The 26,690-nt window shown below is 25.3% G+C and overlaps 1 protein-coding gene across 1 annotated transcript; it reads left to right on the forward strand.

Moving 5' to 3' along the window:
* Window positions 1-21,082: 21,082 nt before the first annotated feature.
* On the forward strand, window positions 21,083-24,863 carry LOC122497980 (cuticle protein 65-like). Its single transcript, XM_043605443.1, has 4 exons — window positions 21,083-21,225; window positions 22,924-23,223; window positions 24,128-24,289; window positions 24,350-24,863. Exons 1-4 carry the CDS (start codon window positions 21,214-21,216, stop codon window positions 24,494-24,496), a joined length of 621 nt encoding a protein of 206 aa, XP_043461378.1. The 5' UTR covers window positions 21,083-21,213; the 3' UTR covers window positions 24,497-24,863.
* The last annotated feature ends 1,827 nt before the right edge of the window (window positions 24,864-26,690 follow it).

Consider the following 26,690-nt stretch of genomic DNA (forward strand, 5'->3'; position numbering starts at 1 on the left):
CTTATTTTAATACAAAATAACAGAGGACTTTATCGAAAAAATATTTGAATGTAGATAGAAATTTACCATTTTTCAAAAGAAATATTTCCAATTTCCAAACATTCTAGACTTAATATTTATTTTCGAAAAAAAAATTTTCATTTTTGATTCTCGAAAGAATATAATAGTTATAATTTATTATTTATTTAATCTTAGTTACAAGGAAGAAGTAAAATTTACTTAGGACAGCTGAAACATTCACTAAAATAACTATCCAACTATCGCTGCTTTAGTAAAATATTTACCACTTCCAGTAAATGTTTTAGCTATACCTGCGTGTAAATATTTATTTACGTGTATTATTTCTGTATTTAAAAACCACGACTCATCACATGTAAAATACAAAGAATTACAACAATGTTCATATAATATTATACACGTATTATAAAAGGCAATATCATCATTGTGTTTATAATTATATAATAATTTTTATAATTACAATAAAAATTGTTATAATTGTATTTAATTATTTATATATTTATAATATTTTAATATAGTTATAGTTTATGCTGATATTTGTGGACGTCCGCATGAAAAGGGACCACTTTGTCGGTTCTAAATTCCGAGATATTCGCAATTTACTAATTTTGAAGAAAAATATCGAAATTTTTTTTATCCTTTTTTCTTAATCTACAGGGTCTACCACGTCGATTCATGCAGTTTTTATTAATTTATTGACACTCTAAGTATTTTATTTCGTTGTTAGAAAAAAAAATGAAAAGGGACCACTTTGTCGGAAATCTGTTATTTTTTCATTGTTTCAAAACGAAGGGAGGGAAAAATTCGAAACCTATTGATTTTCCATCTTAAGGGTGTACTAGTCTTAAAACAACTATTATCTGAATAACTTCCTAGAAGAACCACAGATATTCATATTACAATCTTTGATTTCGTTTTTCTCGAAATGACGTATTTGATACTCCAAACTTTAAAATTCTGTAACTCATCGAATTTTTCACCAAAAAGGTTGTAAGACCACTCAAAATTTTCCAAATTTTGTCAGAAATTCGCCCATATAGATAAGTCCAATAGTGCCAAAGTGGTCCCTTTTCATGCGGACGTCCACATTTATTGTCGACAACAATCATAAAACTTCAATATTAAAAAAAAAATAAAGTTACAATTATTTATTTCGAAAAGAATAATTTTTTAATTTTTATACAGGCACTAAATTTTGTGCTTAAGGGGCTATCCATAAACTACGTAATCAATTTAGGGGGAGTGGGTTCAAAAATCTATAAAATTGTATTTAACGCAATGGTATCAAGGCGGGGAGGTGTAAAAAGTAAAAAAATACACTTTAGTTTATTGAAGCAGAATTTGTTGAATTAAGTTTCTTTAATATTGATAAACAAATAATTTTGCAGACTTTGCTTCATTCTGAAAATTGTTGCGATTTTTTCTATTCTCTGTAAGAAAGGAATTGTTACTTCTGACGACAATTAAAAAAATTTCTTTTGCACTAAAAATTTCACTTATACGTGTGCTTATAGTACTCGTTGAAAAATTTCTTGAGTTGATTTTCCTAATTATATTAATAAACAAATGATTGACAGACTTTGTTTCTTCATAACAAACTTTTCAAGCTTTTCTAAACGGAAAAAAAATTTTTATGAACAGCAATAAGTTTATCTATAGAATAGCGAAAGTCTAAACATAAGTCAACATTAAAAAATTTACTTTTATGTATATATATATATCAATTGGGGAAGTAGATGTAAAATTGTTCGTAATTGTTTTAGCCATCAATTATGCTATTTGAATTAACTTCAGTATTTGATTGTTTAACATAAAATATACATATACTTAAAAACGTATAGAAATCATTATAAGCAGTTGCAGAAGTAAAAATCAGTAAAAATAATTACAAGCAGTTGCAGAAATAAAAATAATATTTTCTTATGTTGTGTTATTAAACAATAAAATAAACACACATATGCTGTGTATAATATATCAAATCTGGCAGAAGAATAGCCAAGAAAGTATTTATCAATACGCGTAAAAATTACGTAAGGTCCATATAATCGATACTCTCGATGCATAAAATGATCTACGTGGGTATGTTATATGTAGAACATGTGGTCATCCAACTGTAACTAAAGAAGTTTATGAATTAATGATTTCTCAGGATGTCAAATGTACTTTGGCTTTATGTGAATTACATTTCTTTAAAATCCCGCATGGCGAAATTGTTTCAACCCTTTCCGGATGTAATATTTTATCGTAAAAAATTGTAAATATTACATTTTCGCAACTATTTCCTATCTTTGTTTTAAAAGCAGTTTTTTCAATTTTCATACTTCTTGAGGAAGTTAGTGACATTTTTCCCACAGTGTCCAAAACTTGCAGCAATACTATCAAAATTGCATCAATATTTTACAGCAACATAGAGAAAAATTTTGTTTATTTATTTATACTCTTCTTTATTAATATTTTTATTTCTTGTTGATACAAAAATTTATTTATATTTACACTGAAAAAAATCTATTTGATCCAAATAACCGATTACTTGACTATTATCAATTAAATATTTAATTGAATCAAATAATATTTATTGGAGTCAATTAAATGGTATTTGCTTCAAACACTGAAATTATTGGTTCAAATACCATTTAATTGGCTCCAATAAATATTATTTGATTCAAGTAAATATTTATTTGGGTTATTTGAATCAAATAATTTTTTTACAGTGCAGAAACGTTAAAATATTTTTTAATTTTTTTTTATTTCTTGGTGCTACAGTAAAATTTATATAGTGAAATTTCTAATGCCAAAGGAATCCTTTTTAATGAATATGAAATTCTACAGAATGTTCACTAGATTTCATGTAAAATCATTCTATGGAATCATTCTAGTAAAATCCTACAAAAATTTTTCGACTGGGAACGAATAAAAATAGTTCTAAAAAAATCTCTATACAGAAATCGAAAAAACATATTTAATTCAGAGTTTTGCTCCAACTTTTAAGAGAAATTCGTTAAAAATTTAAAGAACCTTTAGTAAAGCATTTGACAGAAGGAGAAAGAGCGAGAGAGAGTGAGAGAAGAACAGAGAGAGGGAGAAACGTAAGTTATTTGAAAACTCTACATAAAGGTTTGCTTATCTTTTAAATCAATCGACGGGAATCAAAGGCTATTCAATGCAGAACAATTTCGTTATCTCCCATGGAAAAATTAGCATTGCAAGTAAACCAGATTTTTCGAGACCAAAAGAAAAAAAGAAAACATTCAGTTCCGGAATTCTGGTTTCGATAATAATGTATAGTTACTTGTAAAGAAACACAAATGTTACAATTCACTTGTTGTTATTTTCACCATGAATTAAACTTGTCTTACTTATCTTTTTATCACTTAGCGTTACTTATTTCCTCTTATCACATGATTCAAACAATACTATACATTGATAATAATCATTATTGCAAAATGCGAATTTTTTTTTCTTCATAAAATTACAATTGCACCATAATATCGTAAAAAAATCGTTAATCCCATGACATAATCGATTATCTCATCTGAATTTAAAGAAACAGTTTCCAATTTTTTCATTAAAAGTTCACACGATTACGCGATTCACAAATAGAAATTGAAAAAAAAAACAAAAATTTCAAACATTATTATAAAACGCTATGAACAAATTGAGGCCAATTAAAGAAAACAATTAATCATTAATTATAAAATAGTTTTGGAAATAGAAGAAAATTTAATTTACGTTAATTTATATCAATTTTTTAATATTAATCATGAATTAGGTATATAAATAATTAGTAATTAAATCAAAATAATTTATTAATAATTAAATCATTAACAATTGTACCAATATTTATATTAATAATCCAATGATTAATAAATAATTATATTACCAATTATATAAATAATTATATTAAAAATAAATTAATATCAGTTAATATTAATATAAATTTCGCATCAATTTTTTGAAGTGAATAAATTTAAAATGCAATTAATGCAAAAATTGAACAAAATTGCAATGAATTTTAATCACATTCTTTTTTAAGGTCCAATTTAAATACAAAGAATTTCACATTAATTATGTGTTTTGCATAAAAATGCAATATATATAATTTTGACATTTAATAAACACTTTGGATAATAAACACTAGTCATCATCATTTAAAATTTTTCAAACGGCCCTAAACTAGTTTTTTTTAAACAAAAAGAAAGACAAAAAAAAGAAGAAAAGAAAGAATTCGATACTATACACATATATAGAATATTATGTTGCCTATTAGCACTTTATTTATAAGCATGTTCCAGAACGGCTAGCGATCTTTAGGGAATTCACGGGCTTGGACAATTTATGGCGTATAAAACATTATATACTTTTTTTTTATTTTCCCCCCCAAAAAGATTTATATGCGCGATACCGATGCTGATTTTTATCACGATGCGCTCTCTTTCAGTATAGACAAAAAAGTTCGATCCAAAAAAATTGTCAGTAAAATCATACACATATATATATATATATATATATGTATAACTTTATATGTATGTATATAATAAAGAAATTTAAAAAAAATGCAAAAATATAAACATACACATTAACAAAAAATTAAAAAAATTGTAAACTATACTGAAAAAAAATTTATTTGATTCAAATAATAGCTTACTTTAAATAATAGCTTTTTTGTGGTCAATTAAATTGTATTTAAACCTATAATTTCAGTATTTCAATCAAATAGAATTTAAATTTAATTGATATTGTTTTTCTTAGTTCACAAATTTTCTATTTTGGTAATTTCTTTATGTATTATTTATTTATTCACATTTATAAATTAATAATATAAAGTTAATATATTCATTTTTTTAAACCCAAAGAAATAGTGCAACGTAACATTTAAACTCTCATGTTTCTTTGCGTGATTTGCATATAATTTTTTATGATTTATGAATCGTATCATGTAACCTAAAATCTCTTTTCCTTGCAAACTTTTATCACTTTCTTTAAATAAGCAAAAAAATGTATTTTTTTCTTCATAATTTTTTCAAAAAGAATATAATGGTTTTATTTACATTGAAAACGAAAGTGAATCGAATGAATCCTGCTTATGTGAATTGACAGTTTCTTCTAGAATGACTCGACCCACATTTATACAGATCATTATCAATATTACATCAAAGCAAGGATATTAACATTTATTGATTAAATATATATAAGAACGGATTTATTGAAGATTTATTGAATTTTACAAAACTTTTTGCACTCTCGGATAAATTTATTTCATATAAAAAATTAGATTCGTATAATTGAAAAGTAGAATATATTTTTCTAATTTAGAAACAATTTTTTTTCTAAACCTTATTTTTCTAGGGAAAGTGCAAAATTATTTGTACAGTTACTCTCTAATTTTGAATCAGTTATTTTATTAAGCTTTAAGTACATTTCAGTAGTTTTTCTTTTACTAAAAATTAGAAAAAAAAAATTAATATTTTTTGCGAACGTTTGCTTTTCTTATTATAATTAATTTTCTAAAATATAGTAACAAAAATGTTTTCTTTATAAGCCATTAAAACCTATTCAAATTATTCAAAAAAAATTAACTCTAAACAAAAGGATTCTGTTCTCTCTAAATCTATATTAGTTTTCTTTTAATTAAAGAATTATTTCTTTGTACCCTATATAAAAAATTCTTTGCTTTAAAGGACAAACTTGGGATTTATAAAAAGTTTGTTTAAATCAAGGAAATTTTATTTCAATCAAAAAACCTCTTTTTAATTCAAAGAAATATTTATTTTGGATGAAGTAAAACGAGACTAAGAAACTGATTTCTTTTAATTAACAAAATATTTTTTCTGTCTGTAGTAATAATTATGAACTATTATTATAATAATTTAAATAATAATATTTATTATTTTCACTCTGCAAATAGTAAAAGTTACCACAAATAAGCTAAGCACATAAATTCCAGACGTTTCAGATTTTCGTATCCAAATAGTAACTTCACTCGTTTTTTCCGTACAAATAAAAAAAAAATTTCTCACTGAAAAAATTCTCCAACAGTTTTTCACAAATACTGGAAGAGAGCAAATACTTGTCACTTTTTTTTATCAAACTTTTAGCCTCGGTATTATTGCCCAAATAATAAAATGACCAAACTGGCGTTAAGATCTCTCTCTCTCGATAGAAAAAAGAGAAAAAGAGAAAAAAAGTAAACGAAAGAAAGTGTTTTCGAGATCCTATCAAGATGAGGCATAAAAAGAAGGAATTTCTTCGGTTCTATTTCCTTTTTCAATGTATTTATCGCCAAAATAGAGGGAGTTCCACAAATATTATCCTTCCACTCGGGCAAATATCGCGCGGCAGTAGTGAATTCTTTTCGGGCATAGCGAGAAAAGAGAGAAAGAGAGAATATACTTATTGGGAATAGCGACCGCACGCAACCAAGAGATCTGTGAAGAAGCGAATCGTCCATGTGGAAATCGAAGGGATCTTTTTTAAAAGCCGAGGTTTCCCTTTCATGTTTATCGCGCTTCAACGGCCGTTCATCAAAATTCCTATTCCATAATTGCATAAACGTTATCCCCATATTTTGAACCAAGTAAATACACAAGTAAAATCGCTGCCGATATTTTCCTCGAGTCGAAAGAGATAGAAAAAGAGAGAGAAAATATTATATGCATAGTTGCAGGAAATATCCGTGAAGGATTTAATCGCATGGAAAAAAGCCGTTCAAAGCTCTTCGGACCATTTTTCCTTTTATCTACATTATACACCAGTTCCAACCCTCTTTTTACGTGTTCGTTAAATTCCGTAAATTATCCGCAAATTATTATACTTGGAAATATGCAACACTTATTTTTTCAGTTATTAAATTTTTCCAGGTATTTAGACATATTTTCTTCTTTTTTTGACAAATATACCTAAACAAAGGGGTGCATGAATATTTCTGTTTAAATTATTAGTTGGAATATTATTATTAGACAGAATATTATTGGGAAGAATTTTCATACATTATAAATATTTATTTATTTAATATAAATTTAATTAATTAAATGTTAAAAATAACATCTGAATTAACAAAAACGGGAAAAATAAATATTTTAACATTTATATATACTTTCGTATAGGGAAATATAAACTATTTTCAATTTTGTCCATTTCTGTCAATTTTTACTTTTTCCCGAGTAAATTTTACTATTTCCGAATTACTAAATTTTTAGTAAAAATTAGTAAATTAAACTTCTAGCTAGGCAAAATTGAATTCGTAAGTAGGAAAAAGTGATCAAAAATTTTGAGTACAAAAGTTTTGCTTTGTACAAAAAAATAAAAATTACTCTATATTTATCTATTTAAAAAAGTAAAATTCAGATACAGGTTTTTAATTAAAAACACTGTGTTAAATTCAGGTAAAGTTAATAAATTGAATTATAAATATTTCTAAACAACATTTTTGGACTATTAAATTAATAACTATTAATTTAATAGTTATTAATTAATTATACTCAAGTATTAACATTAATACTTTATAGTCTTAATAAATAAATTATTTCTTAACAATTAATAAATCAATATTTAAGAAAACATTAACTATTAAAATTTTTAACCACATCCATTAAATTCACTTTGAAAGAACCCTACAGGAGAGTATCTACAAGTGGAATCACGTTTTCGATAAGAACTAGAACAATGTCCTTAAAAAAGACGAATTTATATTATAAATTACATGATTTTTATTATGGTTTATTCAACCTTTTGATAATTTGAAGCAGGATTTACTGAGAGCTGTATGCTATTCTCACAGAAAGTTAAATTTATGCATTTATGCTGCTTCGAAAGGTAAACATTGCACTCATAAAGTACAAGGAATAAAGTCAGGAACGTCTATTTCTTTTTAAACTCCCTGTTTTAACACAGGAATACACTTATAATTTTGATTTGATTCTAACATTTTTCACTCTGATAGATAATTAAATACTTCCTCTAATACAACAAAGCAAAATAATAATTATTATAAAAAATGTTAATAATAAATAATAATGTAAAATTGTTTCTGCAATACTAATTGAGGTTCTTATTTCATTTTAATTTCAACACATGAAATTATTATTTAATCTTTGTCAAAATTCTTTGGAGAAACATTACCCCAAAATCAAATTAATAAATCTTCTTCAAAGTTTTCTCATTTTTAAAAATGCACTTTGGTATTTAGTGCATTTTTATTTTTCATCAAATGAAAAGCAAAATTGTGATATTTTGCAAAATGAAAAAGAGAAAATAGTAAAATAAAATTTTAAACAGCAAAATTCATGTGAACCTAATATAATTGAAAGCAACATTTCTTATATTGGTTATATATATATCGCGGGATGTAAAATAGAATCTCCGTTGCGAAACGATGAAATAGAAACTCATAATTGAGTAATATAGGAATATGAATATCTTTGTTGAAAAAATAGAAAAAAATACACAGTGGTTGCTTTACACTCGCACCACCGTAAATTGATTGAAAATTAATCCATTCCCTTGATCAAAGAGAGCATTAACCACATTCTGAAATATTGGCTATTATAAACAAAGCGAAATGCAGTTGAAACCGAGAAAACGAAACATGACTTCATGGAAGTGAAAACAATGATTATTATAAAATAAAGTGAATGTTACGATATCATTCAAATTGAATAATTTTGTGTTTTTAAACAAGTATTTATGTATTTGTTATTTTAACAATACAATACATACTGTATATTAAACAATAATTAATTAGACACAGTTTTTCTAAGGATATCAAATTAAAACAAAAAAAGGAATCAAAACATTAATTCGCAACAATTTTGATACGTTTTTTGTCTCAATTTGATATCCTTAGAAAAACTGTGATAAGTGACATTATACTGTAACTGTCTAAATTCAAATTAGTTAAAAGTTAATAATTTGATTTAGTAAAAAGAAAATCACTGATTCAAATAGTAACATTTCCACTAATCAAACGGTTGATAATGACAATTCACTTTTAGGTTATGTGGAAAATAAAAATAACTAACATTTTTTGTAATTAATTCAATTTGTAAAATTTCAAGCCTCGGATGAATTTAGAAATAAAAAATAGTATCAAAAGTGTCATAAAATGATCGTAATGGTTGCAAATAGTCGCACTTTATTTATTTACAAATAATATGTTTTGTGCTCAAATAAAAAGCGTTATAAATGTGCACTAAAACACAATTTAAATTATTCTCACAATAACATTCTTTTAATTATAAAAAATTTTAAGAGTTAAAATAGTGGTTTAATTTTCCCACTTGAAAACGCCAAGATCATCACTACACAGTAAAAAAAAAAGTCTGACTCCGTTTACACCTTAAATTCAGCCCATGTATTTCACATAAGTCTGTCCTTGTTTAACGGGGCTGACTCCGTTTACATCTTAAATTCAGCCTAAAAAATAGGCTAAAAGTAAAACTTTTTTTTTAGTGTGTAGGTAGCGTGGGATCTAATTCTGTCAACGGAACTGTCATCCAGCGGTGACCTTGGCGTTCGCAGGTGGAGAGTTGCATCTCCATATTGAATCGAAAGATGTTTGTCCTTCCACATAATTATTTATAATCAGACATTGAATCTAGGGAGTTTAACAATTAATATAGACGGATCTCAATTTTTAATTTACTTTATTTGCGACTATTTTATAATTATTTTTATGGTCTTCAAGTTTTTTAGAGTCTTAGAATTAATTTCTCCACTAAATAAATTAAAATTTACAATCGCAGTTTAGGAAATAGTACTAAAGCAGCCAAGATTTTACTGACAATTAGATATTTTTATCCAGTAAATAATATTAATTATTTTTTTTACTAATAAGTTCTTTGACCATAATTCGTAAAGCAAAAAAAGCCAAGATTTTACCACCAATTAGTTATTTTCAACCAATTTAGTTTTAGAGAGTCTTATAATTGTAATATACAGTATTTGTCATATTCAATTAGTATTTAATCTATATTTATGTACATACATATATTGATAAAATAACAAAATAATTCATCCGGCACTGAATATCCTATTCGCCCTTCACCTGGAAATATTCCCATTCGCAAAACCGTCCACATATGTGAGAGAGTAGGTGTATGTCTTGGGAATCTCACAGATGTCCAGCTTCTACATGGATCGAGGTGATTAACGAGCATAGTCTTGTGGAAGGGTTTCTTGTCTTCTCAATACACTATATTCCAATCTTCTATAATATCTCCTCTAATAAGTCTCGAATCAATTTAATGAGACGTTACCATTCAAAAATTCTTCTCATTTATTCTTCCCCCAACTTTTATTATTCATTATTTAAAAATATATGATACTCAACCAAAATAAAATATATATTAATGTTCACTGTTTACAAAATGTGAATCAAATTTAATCGAGGATCCAATTTGAAATCAATTTGGTATCTCCATGAAAATTGTTTTAGTGAGATTGTGAATTTCCAACATTAATTTTCTTCTTCTTAATCTGTCCTTTTTTAATCACTTCCGTACTCGACTGTCTTTTTTTGTTTCAGCAAATAGTAGAAAATAATTATTGGTAAGAAGTAACTAATTATTAATAGAAAATAGTCTAATAAAAAAATTGTCAAATTTAATTAATTGAAGTAGTTACCAAAAAATAGAATCATTTTTGACTAAATTTTAACCCTGAGAGTATAATTTTAAGTCCTAAAATTGAGTTAATTTGGTTTTAAGCTTAGAAATAGGCTAATTTTCAATGATTTTTATTTTAAGATGCAAGTGGTTTCTGTTTTTTTCTATGTATGCTATTTGAATCAGTAACTATATTTAACTGATCAAATTAGTTGCTTTTAATTAATTTAAATTTGAAGAGTAAAAAAAGTTCCTAAAATATGCAAATATTAAGTGTTTTATAATATGAACCTTTTTTCTAAACTTAACAAAAACCTTATTAGAAATTCTGTTTTAGAATTTCTCATCCAATCAAATGCGACCAGACACTGAATAAAGAAGAACCTCAAATTTTTAAAGAAATGTACATAATTTCACATCTGCGACAGGAATCTTTAATTTCATAAGAGTCATATATTATATTATGGAACCAGGGACACTTAATTCATGTAATAAATGTATTAAAAAATGAAATGAGTTTTCGTAACTGGAATTTTTTTTATTATACATATAGGAATATAAGCAGATGTAATATAATTCCCTTTTACGCCTATATTCGGAAAAATAACTATTTACAAAAAGCATATATGTAAAAATTAACAACAGATGATTCAGATTATTGCTTTCAAACTTGTAATAAAAATACTAATTATATAATAAAATATCAAAAAAATATTTTTACCTGACTTGGTAAAATTTCCTTAAAAAATAGTAAAATTAACTATTAAAAACTTTTATTTACAGAATTATTTCCGAAGAAAATTTCTTTATAAAAATTATGAAAAATTTATTTCAGAAATAGTAAAATTTACTCTGGAAATAAAATTTTTTAATAGCAAATTATAAAATACGTAGGAGGAAAATTAAAATAAAAATTAAATACAATAATTAACTCTGGAAAAAGGAAAATTTGACATTAATAATTGTTATTTCCAGAGTAAATTTTCATAAAAATTAGTAAAATATATTTTCAACTTAGTATTTATTCTGGGGATCAATATTGTAATTTAATTTTTATTTTGATTTTCATTTTCACATTCACTTTTGACAGATTTTTATTTTCACTTTCATTTTTACTATTACTTTAAATAATTTTTATTTTCATATTCACTTTCATAGAAAATGAAAATGAAATCTGATAATGTGAAAGTGTAATTAGAAGTCTATTAAAATTTTTATTTTTACTTTCACTTAGATATAAAGTGAAAATAAAATTCATCAAAATGAAAGTGTAATTAGAAAAATATCAAACTGAAAATGAAAGTGAAAATAAAAATCTAACAAAATTAAAATCGAAAGGAAAATGAAACATTGTCAAAGTGTAAATGAATGTGAAATTCAAAATCTTCGAAAGTGAAAGATAAAATGAAAGTCAAAGTAGAAATTAAATTACATAATCGATTCCCGGAAAATAGTACAAGTTGACAGAAATTCAAAACGGTTTGGGTCTTAATGTTTAAGTAGTAAAAGTTATTATACATTTGTTACCTTATATAAAAAAAATTTTAATTTAAAAACTCTGAGAATATAATATAAAAAGCTTTTCAAGTTTCAAAAAAGTAAAATTTTTCCAAATTTTGCAAAAGATGGAAATTTTTTCCTTTCACATAACAAAATAAAAAATATTTCTAATTTACAAAAAAATGATAATTCTCGTACACTGTAAAAAAGGGAGTTAAATTTTAACTCCCCCCAGGGGGTCTATAAAAGTCGCACCCATTGGGGAGTTAATGCCAGGGGAGTTAAATAAAGAGAGTTAAAATTTAACACTCAAATGCTAACTCTCCATGGAAAAAATAACTCGCTCGGGTGTTGAATGAAGGGAGTTAGAAATTAACTCTCTTTTGGAGTTGATTTTTAACTCGAAAAATTTCACTCCCAACTCCCGAGTCCGTTAACTCCCTAAATTTTTTACAGTGTAAAGAGTGATAAAATATTCAGTGTAATTGGAAAATATGACCTAGCACAATAAAGAAATTCGCTGTCATGGTCAGGAGTGCGATGTTGTGTTACATTTATTTTATAGTTCACTAATAGTGAGAGAATTGATCGAGTTTTAACCTTGCTATTGTTCATCGAGGTTCCATTAACCTGAACACATTTATATTAATGAGGTGGTTTAAACAAGTCCTCTCTCTCTCACTCTTTCTCTCATACCAAGAGACCGTCACCTCTGATAAGACAGGTTACTCGCTTCATTGGGTGGGCAACCTGTTTCACTCTATCAGAAATCTCCTCGCATCTCTTCTTGAAGAAATAAAGAAGAATTACCTTTATTATATACATTTACCGTGACAATCTGAGGAACAATTGAAAGTTCTCACGATAAAATTTTATTCTACAGATATAGTTATCGATTCAATGTAAAAACACTTTAATTAAATAAAGTATTTTTTAAGGATTTAACAAAGTCATAAGCGTTATTTTTTTTATGGAAGAAAATATACAACTACAATAATAATCGACAATGGTAGAAATATTTTTTGTTGTTGAAGACAAATTTTTTTTGTTTCAAACAAATTTTTGGTTGGTTGCATGTAGGAGAAGTTGGTATAATTATTGGCCCAAGTAATTTTGGGCCAATAATTATCCAAGAACATTGAAAGAACCAATTTTCAACAAAGTTTCAAATTAAAATTACTGTGGACCAATTTATACTTTTTATACAGAGCTAATTTTTAACCAGAAATGTAAAAATGAATTCTAAGTTCCGAAATTCAATTCTGGACCAATATTGGCCCAAGATTAATTCCTAATACAGAAAAACAATTTTTAACCAAGTTTTTGTTTCTGTCAATAAATTCTAAGTCATAACTTTAAATATTGGTCCAAGTAGTTCAAATAATGAAGAAGCAAATTCATATTTTTTATACAGAACCAAATTTAACCAGAATTCCAGAAACTAATTATAAAGGTTCAAATATTTTAATACAGGACCAATATTGGCCAAAGATCAATACAGAAAACCAATTTTTAACCAATTTTTTTTTGTTTTTGTTAATCAATGCTAATCCTTAATTTTAAATATTGTACCATAGTTCAAGATTAATTTATAAAACAAACCAATTTTCAAACTAAAAGAAAAGAACCAATATTCCAAGCTTCAAATCTAAATACAGAATTTAATATTGGTGCAAGACCGTTTCCTATAGAGAAGTAATTTGGCAAACTTCAGATATAAGGCAAAAAATAATTTCCAAAAATTTTCTTCAATACTATTAAATCATTGATAAATAAAATTTATACTACAAAGTATATACATATCACTTCCTGAAACCTCCACATGGGAAGTAAATATAGAAACTGATTCACAAATGTGATCCGATCAACGTGTCAGACAGCTTTCGAATTTAGACCAAACTTCCGATAACTCGAGAATAAAGGAAATAATATCGGTCATTGACTGTCTAAGCCGCAAATTGCAAGAGGAAAAATCTCTATTGTTTCAAAATTGATTCTCTGATTCAAACTATATATTGATTCTATTCATTCAAAACTGAAAATCGTCGAATAATTGTATTTTTCAAAAATCATCAGGTTGCTTAATAACATAAATCAAAAACAAAAATCATACACAATTTTTAAGACAATAAAACAATTTTCTTTCTGCGTCCTTATAATTCTTCATATAAAGCAATAAATATCCTCCTCACTTAATAATTTAAAAAAGTAATTTAAAATAAGTTGAATAATTTAAAAAGTTGAATTAATTAAATATTTTCATATAAGTAATCTTCACGAAATCGAAAAATTCGCTTTCAAATTAATAATCGATTAAAGTCACCGCTGGTAAATGAAGTGCGAGAAAAAAATGTGCCTTGCATATCGTAAATTATGTATTTGTCATATACCGTGTTTTATTTTTTCTAATTTAAAAATTCATAACAAGAAGCAATTTACTTATATAATATTGCCAAATTCCGGTCTTTATTACAAGACTCGAGCTGAATTTAGAAATAAAAAATAGTATCAAAAGTGTTATAAAATGTTCGTAATAGTTTTTTTAATTTACTTTATTTGCAATATTATTTTATAATTATTTGCGATATTTTTATGGTCTTCAATTTTTTTAGATTTTTAAAATCAATTTCTCCACTAAATAAATTAAAATTTACAATCGCGACTTAAACAATATTATTCATGGCTTTTTTAACGTAATAAGTGTCATATTTATAAAAATAGTAGCTACATAATTGTATGTGGTGAAAAAAAGTGTCAAAAAGGTATGAATAGTCGTGTAAACTCGTGGCCTAAATAATTCACGTCGCAGATGAAAAAAATTAGATACATAATATGTAACGATTTATATCTGGAAAAAAACTGCGTTTTCTTTCAGAAGAATATACTTGTCGAGTGACTCATTTAGATTTTGTAATTTCACGGATGCAAATGTGCTATACTATGTAATACAGATTAGCGTTAAATGAGAAAAATATTCAAACCTATTAGAGCAACAAACAGTCTAAAAATAATAAATTAAAGAATTATTGCTAATTCCGGTGTAAATTCATGTATATGGTGGATATCACGTCAAAACTCCACCCAAAAAAAAAATGTTGTCCAATTATTCCCAAATTTTTTTTATGATATGCCCTATAGGTTAGTAATTTATCATATAAATTTTTTTGAATTTTATAAAAAATTGTCCAAGGGGGAGGGGGTAGAAGTTCTGAACTTTTGCGTGACGCGCTCCACTTTGATTATTTCTTATAATTAGAGGAAAAAATTTAAAAAAAAATTAGAATATGGGTTTTTTAGATTTTTTCATGGGCTTTCGAATGGCAAAGTCTATTTTCAAAAATTTTTTTATTTTGACATAAATTTTGAAAAAATAAAAATAAATTTTCACTTTTCGCATCTTTGGGTTCATTTTTTCTTTTTCCTTTTATTTTTAAATGAAAGCTGAGCTTTTTTCTGATGAAATACTTGTTTTCAAAAAAACCGTTTTTTTTTGTTTTCGAGAAATGAATTTTTGAATATAGCGCATCACGTCGTCGCGCCACAATTTAATTTATAAAACGTGACAATGAACTATTTTCTGCATTTTACAGGGTTGAGACTGACATTAGAACAATATAATGCCTGCATTATAGTTTTTTTTTTATTTTTTTAAATTAAAAAAAATATTTATTTTTTTAAATTTTTAACAAAATTTTTTTGCAATTTTATTTTTAATTTAATGCCTGTATTTTATTTTTCTCTTCGCTTTTTTTTAATTTAGAAATGAAAATAAATAAATTGTAGGCATTAAATTAAAAATAAAAGTCTAAAAAAAATTTTTTTTAAATTTTGTTAAAAATTTTAAAAAATAAATATTTTTTTTAATTTAAAAAAATAAAAAAAAAACTATAATGCAGGCATTATATTGTTCTAATGTCAGTCTAAACCCTGTAAAATGCAGAAAATAGTTCATTGTAACGTTTTATAAATTAAATTGCGGCGCGACGACGTGATGCGCTATATTCAAAAATTCATTTCTCGAAAACAAAAAAAAACGGTTTTTTGGAAAACAAGTATTTCATCAGAAAAAAGCTCAGCTTTCATTTAAAAATAAAAGGAAAAAGAAAAAATGAACCCAAAGATGCGAAAAGTGAAAATTTATTTTTATTTTTTCAAAATTTATGTCAAAATAAAAAAATTTTTGAAAATAGACTTTGCCATTCGAAAGCCCATGAAAAAATCTAAAAAACCCATATTCTAATTTTTTTTTAAATTTTTTCCTCTAATTATAAGAAATAATCAAATTGGAGCGCGTCACGCAAAAGTTCAGAACTTCTACCCCCTCCCCCTTGGACAATTTTTTATAAAATTCAAAAAAATTTATATGATAAATTACTAACCTATAGGGCATATCATAAAAAAAATTTGGGAATAATTGGACAACATTTTTTTTTTTGGGTGGAGTTTTGACGTGATATCCACCATATATTAGTAAACCATTACAAATATAGATGAATATTAAAATATTCAATCAATGAAATAAAAAAAACTGTTAATTAAATAAAACAATTTTGCAGAAATATTTTTCTAAATAGATTTTTTTACAAAATTAATTTATTTATTAATTATTACACTTTTTTATTATATGTGACGCGCTATGAAGAAAGGTACCTAAGAAACAAAAAATTTTAATGTAATATTTGTGTTTTTTTATCTTAATTACAATTTTCTGATTAAGTATGTGAAACTAAAATCAGCTTTTAATTATTATTTAAGACGTAATAAAGAATTAAGCATCACTGATTTATATAAAGGGTGTACTCTCTTTGTGTACTTTCGTTCAAAAAATTACAAACAACCTAAAAATTTTTGCATCTTAGCACCGCTCCTAGAAGTGCGTCACATATTTTTTATATTAATTTATTATTAATTAATCAATTTTTTTAATTATAAAAAATTAAGAAAAGGAAATTAGTCAAATTTTTTTTATTTCATAATCATGCAATTTTTCTAAGAACAAAAATTAGTCGACGTTATTTAAACTAATAAAGCTACTGAATAATAATTAATAACTTATTTTCTATTTGCGGGAAATTTCATCAGTTGAATACATATATTTTTTTTCTCCTGATAATTGGTGTATATGATTACAAATGCAACATACTAACACAATTACAATTTTTATAAACATATTCAGAGAAAAAAAACTTGTTTGTCAACTTGAAATAACACTTAATAATAATTCTTTTCTCTCTAGATGTTTCTCGATAAACGTTTTCATTTCGTTACAATTTAAAACACCTTATAAAACTTTTAAAGAAACTTTCCTTTTTTTTAGTCGAGAGATAACTCGATCTCATTATGTAACACACTTTTATTATTATCATCATCGCACATACTAAAATTATCCCTCCACATATACACAAACATATGATATATGTATCGTACATAAATATTTTTAATGATGTGCAAATTATGATATACACTTCTTTTCTTAATTAAACAAATAATTAATAAGGTCATCACTCTCTTTTTCGTTTGATTTAAATTGTACACATATATCCTACTCAATTGAAAACAAATTAAAAAGTAATTATAAATTAAAAATTTTAAGACAAATGGATAAGACACGCGAAAACTTTATTGCAGTCTTGTGTACACAGAATTTTTATTTATACATATATATTCGTTTAACGAATATGATTAAAATTCTTTTGCGCGAAATTCTTATTTTTGTGAGGTCACTAAACTCCTGAAGTAAAATGTAATTTACAACCGCTACTCGCTCGAGGGTATACCTCGCATAATGTAGTTTTAAACTACATGATGTGACACGAATTCATAAATCAAAATTTACATCCGTAAATTTTCTTCTAAAAGAAAATATCAGTAAAAAACGGCATAAAAAAGAAGTAATTGCAAATTTTACTATAAATTATCTTTCACGTTATTTACCTCAATTTTTGATTAAAATTTACAATCTGATTTTAATTTTTTATTTATTTTTTATTTCGGTACTAATAAGGGGAAAAGAACTACAGACTGAATTAGTTTCAAAAATTTTAAATTTATATTTTTGTTTAAATATTTAATTTGTATTTGAATTTAGAATATTTTTTGCTCTTTGTAAAAAAGAGAATTAGTTACTGAAAGAATAGGGAATTTGATTTATTTAAACTTCAAACGGAATTCAATTTTTAACTCCAGAAAATGATATCTATAATTTCGGTAATTAGCTGGCTGAATTAGAAATAGGTTAGAATAGGTTTTACTATATTTATAAAGTAAAACCTATAAAGTTTTTAATGTATTTTTAAATACTCTACAATATAGTTATAATAGTTTAATAGTTAAACAAAAATTTTCAAACAAAAAAGTTGAGAAAATGTCATTTTCCACAATTTTTGGTTTTTAAAATACCAATAATTTCGAAATTTATTAGCGAATTAGGTTCAAAAATAGGTCAATCGAAGCGTGTTTTGAAGCTCTACAAGTTGGTAACGATAATTTTAAGATTACTTCTACATTTTTCAACAAAATTGTCAAAAAAGTCTTATTTTCCAAAATTTTGAATTTTTAAAAGTTTAATATCTCCAGTTAATATGGACGAAAAATGTTCAATTGGAGCTCAAAAGATGCGTCTAAAAAAACTCTACAAAATTATGGAAAAACATTTATAGGTGTCCTAACATTTTTTTAAAGTTATGGGCAAAAAACGTTTTTTTTGCAAAATTAAAAATCCAAAAAAAATTTAGTTAAACTTTATTAATCTATCTCAAAGTACTCTCATTTTATGTCCGCAGGTGAGATCTACAATTTAAAAAAAAATTCAACCCAAAAGCTCTTCATGATTTCGAGATATTTATGAAAATGTGATGTTTACACACACACACACACATACGGAATGACATTTTTTAAAAATGTCATTTTTGAACTCCTGAGGTCAAATAACATAAAGATATGTCAAAAAATCGAACTCGAAAAATTTCGGTATTACAATACTTCCTCTATGAGGAAGTAAAATTAAAAAGTTCAGTAACAATTGAGGGGATGGATGCTATAATGTGTTACGCGCCATTTACTTAACATATACTCGAAAAGTTGTAAAAGTTTTCAGAAATTCTGAACATGCAGTTTAGGCTTTAATTTTGTAAATAGAAAATATTACTGTGCAGTTTTTCTTTGATAGTCATAACTATTAATTATATTCATAACTTATTAATTTACAACTTAAAAAATGATTTGTTAAAACTACTTTTAGTATGTGTTAAAAGTTAAAATAAATAAAATTTATTGTAACTAATTTTAATTAGTCAAATTTGACTATTTTTTAATTTTTCAACTAAATATTAATCATTTTATAGTACTTATTATTAATTACTTTTTAATATTATAACTTTATAACAAAAGACTTCTAAAAGTCAGTAAAATTTGTACTAATAATTATGTTCGATTTATTTAAAATTGTAGTAAAAATTTAACTAATAATTAGTTACATAATTGTATAATTAAATCAAATTTAAAGTAAGTAAAACCACATTTAAAAAAGATAGAATAATCTTTTAGTACCTGCAGTCAAAACTGTCTTAGTGAGACACTGATATTTTACTCTACCTGCTTAGAATATCTTCAAGATCTGCACTAAAAATACTTTCCGAATATATATCAAATAATTTTTCTCATTTTGGTACAACTATTCCTATACATTACTGTTTACTAAAATTATCCTCTGAAATTAAAACGAAGTAGGTACCTAATTTTATTTCAAAAACAAAGCAAGAAAAATTCATATATACTATAGAAAAGAGAGCAAAACAAAGTGGTCAAAGAACATAAAATTTTCTTCTAATTTTAAAATTGAAAAATCGAAAACTGAAGAATAGCTCAAAAAATGTTTAATAATAAATATTTCTCACTTCGTCAAGTTCGACTGTAAACCCAGAAAAAAGATGTACTCGATAATTAAACTTGGGGTAATTAAATTTATCAATAAATTGAAGTTGATTTTGGGCCCCTAAAAAAATGTTGATACCGAAAACATTTGATAAATAAAACCTTCGATAATTTGAATTTTTTTATGTCCCTTGAGATTCAATTTATCGAAAGTCGATTGTATTTGTCTCAGAACTCACTAACTTACTGCACTTTATTTTAAAAAAAATGTATTTAATTTAAATAAAAATTTTATTTAAGCCAAAAAAATCTTTATTTGTACCAAGTAAATCTTTTACTTCACTAAAAAAATATTTTATTTGATTAAAATAAATGACTTGTCTTTTACAAAATAAATATTTATTATACTATTTATTTTTATAAAAATATTTGTTCATTATTTATTTTTATAAATATATTTTTTTATTATTTATTTTTATTATTATATTTATTTATATTCAAGTATAAATAGTTATTTCATAATAGACAAGTAATCGACTATTTGAGTCAGATAAATTGTTTTTTCCAGATAGTTGAAGCAAATAAATTAGTATATGCTCTGAGACAAATATAATTTTATTTGACTGAAAAAATATTTTATTTAATTCAAACAAAATATATCTCTAGATAGAATAAATTTGTCTATAGGTGTATATCTCTACACAAAAAAATATAAAAAAATCCCTAATCCTCAAAAAAAAAATTATAATCGTCCCTCCCTCCTCAAAACAAACATCGAAGAATCATATAAGCAAGTGCAACCTAAGAATGTAAAAATAAAAAAACACGAATCAGAAAGTGTTGTCCGATAGGAAATTTGATCAGACTGGAAATAGTTACTGTTTATAAGTGAGAAAAGTTGCTTAAAAAACGCCCACATATACATCTCTAGTCTATTGACAAGAGGCTAGTCGCGGCTTAAGTTTAACGTGTTATACAATCGTGAAGTCACATTATGTATTACAATGGTATTTGCACTATCGTACTGTATCGTGGGTAAGTAGTGTGTGCATTGGTAGGTGTGGCGTTAGAGAACTAAACAACTAATGGAGGGGTGCGCACAGGATTCAAATGGAAAGTCCATTCCCTATATAAAGGGTTGTTTTCTGCCATTAACAAACAGAACGATTCTTATTTATCTACATTAAACACTGTCAGTTAATAAAATTATTGGTCGGTCGACATGAAGCTTTTGGTACGTGTTGTCGTTTATTTCTTTTTTTCATTTTTTTCAAATTCGAATTTTTTTTCACAAAATCGCGTGTTTTTAAAATATTACATTGTGATAATGCGCTAATAAAAACTTTAACAAATTTTTTTTCGGAGTGAATACAGTGATGGTTACTTTAAATCTAAATTAATTTCAAAATAGCAATTAATAAAATTTTTATTGAATTTTGCTACCATTGCAAAATTTGCTTCAGAAATTAGTAAAAACTTAACTATAATTACTAATAAAAAATTAACTAATTATTAGTAGACAAAAATAATTATTTGTAAAAAATACTTATCATTGTAAAAAATATTTGTTGGTAAAAAATAATTATTAGTAAAAAATATTAGAAAAAATATTTATTAGTTAAACAATAATTACTTTTTAGTATAAAAAAACAATTTCCAATAAATAGTAAAATTGGACTAAATGAACTACTTTTTAGTAAACTATTTTGAGATAAACTAAAAGTGAATTTAACTAATGGTTATTTTAAACTAAATAATTAGTAAAAATATTTCTATTTGAATCAGTGATTAACTTATTACTATATCAAATTAGTTATTTTTGCTAATTAAAATTTAGCTAGTAAATTTTTAACTCTCTAAGATGGAACTAATTTATTCCTAAAAAAATTTGATCAATTACTAGCAAGAAATAACTAACTAATAAATTCAAGTAATTAAGTTCAAGTTAGTTACAGATTTTTAATAATATTCTTTGTCATATTTAGATTAGATTTTAAATATTATCTATTAATAAATTAAGATCTTAATAACCATTAAATGAAAATATAATTTCGTTACATTTCATTAATTAATTAAATAGTTAATTAAAAAAATTTAGAAGTAGTTAATTACATGTACTAATAATTAATTGAATTTACTATTAAACAATTAAGTTTACTATCAATTAATTAATTTTTCAATTAATTACTGACATTCACAATCAATTAATTGTATTTACATTTAATGAATTAAATTTATAATTATTGAATGAAATTTACAATTGATTAAATTAATATTTACATTTAGGATTTTACTTTACTTACATTTACAATTAATTAATTGTATTTACGTTTAATTAATTAAATTTATAATTATTTAATGAAATTTACAATTATTTAATTAAATTTACAGTTAATTAATGGAATTTACAATTGATTAAGTTTACATTTAATTAATAAACTTTACAGTTATTTAATTAAATTTACAATTAATTAATAGAACTTACAATTACTGAACTTAATTTACGATTAATCAATAAAATTTAAATTTCTATTAATTAATAATTAACAACCAATTAATTAATGAATAACATTAATCAAATTATTAAGTAGTAGAATTTATCACTCGGTAAAAGATATTATTAATTGTCAAGAAATTTATCAATCCTCCAAGTCAAATATTAAACAAATATTAAAACTCAATTTTACGTTTCGACAGCCCTGCTGTCCTCATCAGAAAACTGAAAATATTTATTTAAAAGGTGTTAATCCATTGTTGATAAATTTCTTGACAATTAATATTAATCAAATTAGTTGCATTGACATTAAGTTCGCCAATCAAATTGATAAAAAAATGTATTGAATGTCAGCCAGAGTTTGTTGACTAAAGTGAATCATAAGAAATTGGAAGAAAAATATTTTTGTAATGTGTAATAAATTTGTGTTTTTTTCAGATTTGTTTATTGCTTGTCACTGTGGCGTATGCCGTGGAGGACAAGGCAGCAGATGACAAAAATGTTAAAAAACGTGGCCTCCTGGGTCTTGGATATGGATATGGAGGATATGGGGCACATGGAGTAATTGATGGAGGCTGGGCTCATGGTGGTTTAGCACATGGAGGTTGGGCAAATGGAGGCTGGGCGCATGGACATGATCATCACACAACTGTTGTGACTAAAACTGTCGCCGTACCACATGCCGTCCCTGTTCATGTCCCAGTTCATGTCCCTGTTGATCGACCATATCCAGTGAAGGTAAGAAATAAAAAAATTTAGTAAAGGAAAATCTTTTTTCAGTTACTTTAATATTTATTTAATTAATTACTCACTTTTTAGTTATTTAATAATTTATTTATTTAACTATTTATTTATTTTCAAAAATTTAATCCTATTAAAGAAGTTGATAAATTTAGCTTTGTTCTTACACATTTTTTTGCTTATTTAAGAAAAATTTAGTTATAGCTAGAAAATATAAATTAACACATAAAACAATTGGAATTTCCGCTATAATTTCCGAAAGTTTATATCACAACGGTATTATTAGGAAATAGTTTCTTTAGATTTTAACAGAAGACATCGATTGAATGTTTCGAAATTTTTACTGAGAATATTGCAAAATTGACAAATTTAATTGATTTTTATATTAAATCTATACCTACTTTATATTTTTGTCAGTTACATATTAAATTTAATTAATTGAGGGGCTGGATGTTATAATGTGTTACGCGCCGTGTTAAGTGAATGGCGCGAAACACATTATAGCATCCAACCCCTCAATTATATGATTTTAGAGTATAAATTTACTAATTCATATATTTAAATTTTAAATCGAACAAAAATTTATTTAAATCAAACAAATATTTATTTTAATGAAGTAAATGTTTATTTAGATTAAAATAAGTTTATTTAAAATAACTCTAAAGTTGAGTTTATACAGAAAAATGGGATAATAATTTTTTAAATATAATTTTTTCCTCAGTGTATAATAAAACGAAATAATAAATCGAGAATTAAATAAACTTTTTGAATCACATAATAATTTATAAAAGTAAAAATTATAGTAAATTTTGTTATTCTTTTGCGCTGTTTTCTAAACCCAATTTTCTTCACATTGCACGCATAAATTATAAATTTATAAATCTAAATATTTTCATCTCAGGTACCAGTTGCTGTTCCCAAACCCTATCCAGTAGCTGTTCCAGTACCTCAACCCTATCCAGTTGTACACACCAAAACAGTGGCAGTTCCAGTTCATATCGACAGACCAGTTCATGTTCCAGTTCCTGTCAAGGTTGCCGTTCCAGCTCCATACCCCGTTAAGGTAATTATTTTTAGGTAAATAGTTCCAAAAACAGTTCTGTAAATTCAAATAATTTTTCAGGTGCCAGTTCATCACACAGTTCCAGTTCCAGTCGCAGTTCCACATCCCGTGGTTGTGAAGGAAACAGTTCCAGTTCTCGTCCACGGTCATGGTCATGGTTACGGTCACGGTCTCGGTCACGGCCACGGTCTCTATGGTCACTATTAGAAAAGTTAAAATTTCAACACATCACTCACTCATTCCACACCTCAAAGAAAAAAAAAATCATCATCTACTGCCTTTTTTTATCATGTGATGTGTGTTATCATCTTTGACAATCCGATCAAAACTATCTTTTATATTTTATACACTGACAGCGTTGACTGAAAATTAGTGTCTTGACATTCTTTTATAAAGAAAATCATGTGCATGATCTCACATTTACATATATGTCATCGCCACATTCAAAATAGGAAAGTCAATAAATAATATGCATGTGGATCGAGAAAAAATGAAGAAAGAAAGGGCAAAACTTTCACGCCAAATGTTCGATTTGAAGAAAATAAATTAATATAAAACTTATGTTAAAAATTAATGGGATTTTTTTTTAATTAACCTTCCCACATGACATTTTCTTACAATACATTTTATACGGACGGATTGCATGCACTTGTCTCTCGCAATCTTTTACTTTTGCATAACTACTTTATTCTTGATCTTTTTCTTGATTTTTTTCCCTCATTTGCTAATCGAATGATTTTAATGCGACGTTCTTCAGAGGATAAACATTTATACAGAGTAAACATTTATAAATATATATGCATACGACTAAAGGAAACATGATTTCGAAATCTTTGGTGGTAGCACAAAGAATAATAATTAAATACAAATGGAATATGTTCTCTAATGCATGATAAGGGTACGTTCAATTTTATCTGATCTCTCCTCGATGATGTTAATGATGATGAAATTATTCTATATAGAAAAAAGGTTCTTTATTACATTGAATCTGAACTTTATGTGTGGTATAAACTTTTACCATCCTCCGTTTTGCAATAATCAGCTTCGTAATTTAATAAAATTATGATAGAATACAATTTTTTTATACTCTCTAAATTTGAATCAGTTAAAATTTTAACTTACATTGATAATTAAGAGTTTACTCAAATAACCGATTACTTTTCTATTAATTTATTTTACACATTTCCCCGAGGTCAACACATATTGACCATAATGGGTTACAGATTCAAAAGAAAAAATATTATTTCTAGGAAAAATTTCTATAAGCTTTTGTATAAAAGAAATTTTTACAAAATTTCTTGATCCACGATTTTTAAAAGAAACATTTTTAAACGCCGATTAAATAGTATTATTGCTTCGAATACTCAAATTTTTAATAGACAAGTCACCGGTTACTTGAATCAAATAAATTTGTTTTCAGTGTATTTAAATCAGTGACTAAGTTTTTGCTTTTGAATTATAATTAAAATTTACTGTAAAAATAGTAAAACATAAGTAAAAAATTTTTCAGGGGGTTGATTATGTAATTTCATTTCTACTTTGACTTTCAATTTTCAACTTTCACTTTGAAAGATTTTCATTTTCACTTTTTCTTTAATAGATTGTTATTTTCACTTTCATTTGTACTTTAAAAGATTTTTGTTTTCACTTTTATTTTTAATTTTTATGAAAATAAAAATCTATCGAACTAAAAATGAATTTCTTTTTACTTTCATTCCTACTTTAACAAATTTTTATTTACGCACTTTAATTTCTAATTTTTACTTCGATAGTTCTATTTTCATTTTCACTTTGATAGAAAGTGTAAATCAAAATCGCTATTAAAGTGAAAATAAATGTGAGAATAAAAATCTATCAAAGTGAAAATGAAAAAATGCTATCAAAGAGAAAGTGAAAATGAAAGTCAATGTAAAAAAATTAATAGTAAAAAATTTGTATAGCTAGTAAAGTTTAGCTGATTTGAAAGCAAAAAGTTATTTGTATGAAATAATTTTTCTATTTAAGTCAATTAAATAGTATTTGCTTCAAATACTGAAATTATTTATTATTGCATGAGAAAAAAACTCATTTCACAGGAAAATTTTTTGAAGAATGATTTGAAATAATCCAGTGAAAGCAATTTTTTCCAGTTTTAAAATTTCACCGTGTGTGTGCAACACATTTTGCAAAACTCTCCTGAACTCGAGTTGAATTTTAAAATTGATATCAACTTTCCTCGAGAATAATAATCCTGTCGACGCGACAACCAACGACACTTGTCATGTCCATTAGGAAGGATATTATCATAAGAACGAACGCGTAATTTCGTTTAAACAGGAACTATGTCACGACGATTAGCATGACAATATAAGTGTCTTACGGCGTTTCGTAAAAATTTATATTTCGTAAATTTTGCCTAATT

This window comes from Leptopilina heterotoma, unplaced genomic scaffold (assembly GCF_015476425.1).
Source record: "Leptopilina heterotoma isolate Lh14 unplaced genomic scaffold, ASM1547642v1 Lhet_10, whole genome shotgun sequence".
In the NCBI taxonomy this organism is placed as follows: Eukaryota; Metazoa; Arthropoda; class Insecta; order Hymenoptera; family Figitidae; genus Leptopilina; species Leptopilina heterotoma.